The following is a 7276-nucleotide window of genomic DNA, read 5'->3' as shown; positions in this document are numbered from 1 at the left end:
TCAATTCCTAATATTTATAACTCCTCCCAACACTGATAGGGATGTTTCCCAAACCCTGTAATTCTTGTTGTTGTCTTTTGGACACAATCTCTACTCATGCTATAAAAAAATCTCCCTGCTGTGGTTGGTTCTCTTCCTCTTTTGAGAATGCTTTGTTTGTCTTCCCTTCAATTCTTGGTGGATTTCAAGCACCTATTCCACAAGCTCTGATACCTGTGGACAGAAAATAATTCTCATCAGCCCATCATAGAGTAACTGACATTCTCTTTCAATGACAAGAAAAGCTTGTCTTTAAAAGAAGAGGAAAAGTCTAAAGTCATCAAAACAATGTAATATCCTGTGTGAAATGTTGCAGTCATGATGCCTTGTGGTTTAGGTCCCTTGATCATGTGCCCTGAGTTGGTGGTGGCTGTGGATGACGGAGACACTCAGACTCCGGCAGGTGCATCTTCAGCTGCCCTCACACTTTGGGCTCCTCGGGGAGGAGGGGCTGGAGCCCTGGCCCACCGTTAGCACAATGATCCTCAGGCTGCTTCTGGCTCTCAACTTCTTCCCCTCAATTCAAGTAACAGGTAAAGAATGTTGATTTCTTTCCTCCTCTCAGTTTTTCTTTTGAAGTTTTCGATTGGCTTGGCTCATCTTAAATTTCAGACAACTTATGAAATGTAGTGTTTCAACTATTTGAAATGTAGTTTTGCTCTAATATGGCAACCTGTTATTTAGGAACTCATTGATTCTCAGTCTACAGTATGATATTTTAAGAAACATTCTTTGGAATTAAGTAAGATTTATTTAGCTAGTAGTTGACAATGTTTCAGGGAGCTCTAAAAATTATGCTTTGAAAAAAATTAAGACAATTACTATAAGAGGGTTGGTTCTGAAAGCTCTGGATTTAGACCACTAGGGTTCATATCACAGATCCATTTCTTACTAGCTGAGCTTAGGCTAGTATGTAAACTGTATGAGTCTCAGTTTTCATGTCTATAAAATGGGGATACTAGTAACCTCATCTCAAGGTCACTGTGGGGATAAAATGAAAAAAATCTGTGTGAAATGCTTAGCACAGTCAGTGCTTGGCTTGCAAGATGAATGTTAGTCGTAGTTCCTATGTCTACTCAAATTGAATTCAGTGTGTCAGAATGAATTCTGGCGTCATTGCAGAAGGTGGCACCATCCAAAATCCAAATGCTAATGGAGAATTAGTTTCTTTTACAGTTGGCTGAAATCTGTTACCTTAGATTAAAATCCTTTAAATTCCCAATGGTGATGATGAAGGTGATACGCTTAGTGCTATTATAATGGAACTCCTTTTCAGATGAAGAGATCAAGGGGTAGGGATGTTAATTTGTCCGAGTATATACAGATATGAGTTGTTGGTTCAGGGTCTGAACCACCTTAATCTGACTCTTCAGCTCTTGACGATTATACTATTCTGCCTGATGTGATGTGGTTTATGATTTCATAGCTCCAGATATATCCAGGGTTAAATTATCTTTGAAAATCACAATTCCAAACAGAAAGAGCTTGTTGCTTTGGTGGGCTGGGGACGGGTATTCGAATCGTTCTCAGAATTTGAAAAATGTCCCGCTTGGCTCAGGATTTGTACTGATTAGTGAGCACATCTAAATAGGATAATTATTTTTCCTTTAAGGTATGTTGACTAGCCAGGATCTTCAATGTTCTTTCTCATTTATTTTGGTGGTGTGGAGACTGCATTATTTGATGTTGTTCTTAACATCATGTGCATGAACTCCAAAGGGTATAATTTCCCAACCTGCACAAGTGAAATAGTTACATATACACCCATCTATTCCATTGCCTTTTGTGCCAGTGAGCACATTTACAAACTGTGTGTATTTATAAAACGTGCCGATACAACGAAAGACATAAGCTGGTGATGAGCTAGGTTATGCCCCAGTATCTGGTGCCAAGCATTTAAAACTACCAAATATATTTTAAAATAATTTAAAAAATTTCTTTTAGAAAAAGCTCTTTAAACTATTTTTAAGGGATCTTTAAAATTTATTTTTTAAAGATATTTAAAATTTCTCAATTTGTTACACAGTCAAGGATAGACAGAAAGGAAAGACAAGCCTCATTCTCACCGAAACTATTCAAGTATTTGTACACAAAATACTCTCCTGATGTGCTTTGTGGACAACCATCTGTCATCAACTCACTGAATCTCCTTTGAAGATATTTTTTTGTAAGATGCAAAGCTTTATATTTTTCCTTTAGAACATTTATTGAAAGAGGAGTAGCTAAAACTGTCATTAAGGATATACACATGTGGGACCTCTGTTTTCTACTTGGAGATATATCTGCATTTCAAATGCCAACTCACCCCCAAAATGACTTTTAAGATTTGATACTGAGTGGCCGTCTAATGAAGTAGGGGTAGAAATGCTTTGAAATGCTTCTTCCAGTAAGAAAACTTATGAGAAAAAATAACTACAACATAAAAAGATGCATGATCCATTCTAATCAATGATTCAAAACCTGCCATATGCTTTTTGCCTCTCTGTATTTGCCTTCCATAAAGAAATTATAGATAAAATAATTCTCTTGTCACACTGTAACTGTCCTCCCTAAGATTGAGAGAGATTACTGGTATGTCTGTGTTGAAGCGTGTGTGTGTGTGTGTGTGTGTGTGTGTGTGTGTGTAGAACTGTTCTTTTCCACTATTTAAAAAATTTGAACTCACTGGCTCACAGCATAGCTTAAAATGTTTATTCTATGAAGGTTAAACCTAACCTGATTCTTCATGATTTTAATGACACTGTAGAAAGATCTTTACAGCTAACTTAAAAAAATATATAATTTAGGAAGCATGAGGAAACCTTAACTTAGACAAATCCTTTAAGAAAGTTACATGCTTCCTACCAGATTTGGGCAACTGTGCAGTTGAGATCTACAAATTGAGAGGATTTTGTTGGACTTTCAAATAGAGTCCAACTTAGAATTGCAGTCCTTGAAAGGGAACCAAGTTGTGGTTGATGGTAGAAGGAATGTGCATATCGTAGATGGCATTGATCATAGATTTTTCAGCCAGTATTGGTTATTTTTCACCAAGGCTAATCATCCAGCATGAAGATAAAAATCAGGAAAACACCACTTATTTTTCTATGTGAGGATTTCTTTTCATCTTTCCCCAAACCTCCACAAATAAACTGTCCAAATGTCCAGTTTGAACACAGTGGATTTCCCCAATGCTTTTGCATTTCCCTTGGCACTTCTTTTTATGACAGAGGCATAGAAGGCAGGAGGAAGATGATTTAAAAAAAAAAAAATCATCAATGAAGCAAGGTAATTAAAGACTTCATTTTTAGTTCAGCAAATGACCCCTCTGAGGTCGTTGTCCACAACAAGAAGTAATTGACCTCTCACAGGAAAGTGTTGCTGTGAGGCTGGGCTTCGGAAAGATAAGATAGAGAGATGAGCGTTGAAAATGCTATATAATCGGCAGATTGCTGTATCTCATGACATCCACTATACTGTAGCCTGTTTTTCTGACTGTTAAAGAATCTACTGGGTGTTTTGTCATCTCAAGTAAATTTGATGGACATTTCAAATGTACAGACATTGCTTAAGAATTTATTTTACTCTACTCCCACACATACGATAGGATTATTACTTTTTATTTTTTTGAAGACAACCATCCAGACAGGACTTTTATAGCAAGGACCATAAAATCAATATCAATATATCAATACCAAGGAATAGAATGAGTCATTTTCACAGACTGATTAGAAAGAGAAATTGATCTGTGATTGTAACTCTGAAGCTCTCACATTAAAACCCTTTTTATGGATGGGAGGTAGGGATCTTGCTCTCTCTTCTTTAGACTTAGACTGTCTTCCCTTTTAATGTCTTCATTTTATTTTCCTGAGTGGAGAAATGCCACACGATTACCATTCAGCTTTTACAACATGTGGTTATTTTCCTCCAAGTAGTTCCTGTATGCAGTGTGCTGACGTTTACAAAATGAAAATTCTTATGCCACCAATATCCTAGAAGACAATTCCATTGTGGTTTATCATCTCTAAAACAATAGCTCTTTATTAACTAGTACGGGCATTGATAAGGATACATGATTGCAAACTTTCTCATCTACAAATTGGAGGGCGGGCAATCTTTCAAAGCAGTTATTTTACAGCAGGTCACTTAAAAGGATAAAATCTTTCATTTTTCCCTTTCATCTTGGTTAAAGTTTTGCTTGCCTTTTTCTTCAAGAAATTTGTTACTTATGTAACTTCATAGAGGCTGGTACTTTTCTCCTTAGTAGATGGTTTAGCTGAACTCTTGGAAAAAATGACATCTGGGTGTTTTGTGACTAACTGAAGGGGTCTCTCGTTTTTGAAGACGTGTTTAGGAATCTATGTCTCTTTTATGGTCATTTCTTGACTCTTTTGGTCTTAACATGGTGTTGTCATAAAAAAAAAAAAAAGGTACCCAGAGCTTTCAGTCTGAGAATCGCTGCATAAGAATTGGTCCGTGAAGCCGGAGAGAGAAGGCAATCCAGGCCCCAGGGAGAAGTGATTGCAAAGTAGGGGTCAAACTTCTTGCTTGCCACTCTCATTTTGATGATTCTGAACATTAGAAGAGAGGAACACTGGATGGAGTCAAGGGCTCATTGGTCACTTGTTAGAGGATGTGAAAAAGAGAGTTTAGACTTCTTTGGCCTAGTATTTCAATACTCACGTCATAGGCATCTTGATTTAGTCTGTGTGTCACCATACATGTTACGTGTGTTTATATTTTCATTGCTGGATGGAAACCTGCCCTGTGGTGGAGAATTTCTTAACTATGAGCTGCAACTTTATCTGTGCATCGCCATTACCGTCATCTTGTTCATTTGTCATCATCTTCATTATCTGTGGGACTTCAGCTGTCAAGGTAACTGGGTTAATGGTTCCTGATGGTGTCATAAATGTCACCCACTCATAATTCACTCTGACCTCTGATCTAATCAGGACCCCTTTTCTGCAGTATCTAAGTCAACTTTGTGGCTCATGATTCACCATGTAATGTATTGATTATAGCAGGAATTCCTGTTCACCCACTCATTCACACAAGAATCTGAATTATTGACATATCTTGCATTTTAACAATGACATAGATTCCCTTGTTAGGAACTGAGGTGGGTGGGTCTTTTCTTTTCTTTCTTTTTTTGTTGTCTTTACTTGCTGAGATGGTAGAGGTTGTAGTCTTCATTGTTTAATTAAGAACACTTGTCAGATGCTGAAGTGGCAGAATATCACTGTCGCTAGATCTGCAGCTTTCATGTGATGTGATGACTTTCTTTGATATTGAACACTACTAAAAAAGAGGGTACACAATTTAAGACCAGCTTTAGGAACATCGGGTCCAGGAGGGTTCCGTTTCTGATCCACAGACTCTGTCCCATAGAAACTGGGAGAGAATGGGCACGTATAAGAAGACTGTTTCCTTTCACGTTGGAGCTCCTGGGAGGACTAAAACCAGGCTGTTACTAGGTTTCTGTTCTGTAAAGTGCCTGCTTTTTCTTGTGCTTTAGCAAGACAGGTCTTCATTGATGTACTCATTCTATAGGTATTTATTAATATCTTCTATGTGCTATTCTAGGTTCTGTGACTGATATAAAAATCCAGTTTGAGTTTCAATGAAGTACAAATGAGAATTGTGAAATCTTTCTAGAATTTTTTTCTTTCAATTTAGTATCATTGAGAATAATTTTCTGTTCACAGTAATTTATTTTATGCCAAACAGTTACAAACAGAATTCTCCATGCAAGTGGTGGATTCAACCACAGATACTTAGAGATGGGCAAGAACTTGGACATCTCTCCAGCTATAGAAAAGCAAGTTGTGTTGATGGTTCCTAGATGATGCTCATAGAAAGGTGACTTTGCAATGTGTCCTGGCATTTTTGGATGATCTTAGACTGGATCCATCTCACTTATCCAATCTACTTTCTTTCATTCCCTAATATAGGATCCTCAAACCCAATATTGCAGCTTTCTTCATAGTCGCACCTACCTGAACTCTGTGTTTATGCCCTTTCTGATGCTGCATCCCTCCTGGAACTCTCTCTCTCTCTTTTTATCCATCCAAATCCTACTCATCTTTCACTTTAGAATGTAGTGCAAGATTCACCTCCTTTGAGGAAGTTCTCCTTGGGCATCCAGCCTGTGTTATGGACTTGTAAGAAGAGTCCCAATGGGAATGTAACTCAATCTAACAAATATTTAGTAAACCTCTGTTATTTTTTTAATCTCTGTTGGAGTCTGAAGGAATATAAAAAGAGGAAAAGCATTATAAAGACTTACTTAGCACACAAGAGCTGCTTGTGTAATTAACCAAGTTCTCTCTGACTTTATGATCCAGTTGAGAAGACTATACATGATAGGATATGGCAGCTGGAAACAGATAACTAACTCGGGGCAACTTCCTCATGCTGTTTGGTGCCTTAATGATTTTGCATATATTATTCTTGTAATCTGAAGTGTCCCTTACACCTCTCACCTGAAGAGGCCTTCTCTGAGACCCTAAATGGCAAAGTGAGGGACTTCTTTCCTTCTCAGGTTTCCCAAAATTGTTATTATGCATTTATACATCTTTTTATCTGTTTTTTCCCCCTAGACTGTGAGCTCTTTGCAGGAAGAATCATGTCTTATTCATCCTGATAACTTAACAACACACTGAAGTTATAACTTATTTCAGCACAGTGCTGGAAGCATTATAGGTGTTCAACAAATACCTGAAGAAGGAAATGAATGAGTTACTACTAAAATGAAGAAGCATAACATAAATATGCTAGTAAGATTAATGCAGAATATAAGCATTTATGGAGAGGTGGGAATTGAAGTGGATATTAAAAAATAGGATTTGAATGGATGATGTTATTAATAATAATTGCTAGCTAATACTTATTTAGCACTTATAATGTGCCAGACACTGCTCTACCCGGTTTTCCCTATATTAGATCACTTATTCTTCCCTGAAATCCTCTGAAACAGTTACTATGATTATCTTATCTATAAGATGGGGACACTGAAGCATGGAGCAAATAGAGTGACTTGCCTGTGCTCACACAGCTAATAAGTGAGTAAATCCAGACACTCTCGCTCCAGGCTTCATATTCTTACCAATTACATGTTACTTCAGGAGGGAGAAGCAATACAAATAAAGAAATTAAACAAGGCATACTGTTCCGTGTTCTTGGAACAAAGGGCCAGTCTGAATGTGTGGAGGCTTGAAAAGTTAGGGTAGAATCAGGTCAAACCAAGGATTGAATA

The 7276-nt window shown here is 37.4% G+C and overlaps 1 protein-coding gene across 2 annotated transcripts in view; it reads left to right on the top strand.

Annotated features, from left to right (window-relative positions):
- The first annotated feature begins 360 nt into the window (after positions 1-360).
- CD28 (CD28 molecule) overlaps positions 361-7276 on the top strand; it is a 30931-nt gene continuing 24015 nt past the window's right edge. Inside the window, exon 1 of one of the 2 annotated variants that reach the window (XM_058708526.1) lies at positions 361-442. In XM_058708526.1, coding sequence (XP_058564509.1) covers positions 361-442 — 82 coding nt within the window. Of the gene's footprint in view, positions 573-7276 lie in introns of both variants that reach the window. The other variant, XM_058708515.1, reaches the window with a different exon arrangement.

The sequence above is a fragment of the Neofelis nebulosa genome, chromosome 2 (genome assembly GCF_028018385.1).
Source record: "Neofelis nebulosa isolate mNeoNeb1 chromosome 2, mNeoNeb1.pri, whole genome shotgun sequence".
NCBI classification, from domain to species: domain Eukaryota; kingdom Metazoa; phylum Chordata; class Mammalia; order Carnivora; family Felidae; genus Neofelis; species Neofelis nebulosa.
This window is presented reverse-complemented; position numbering and strand designations above follow the sequence as displayed.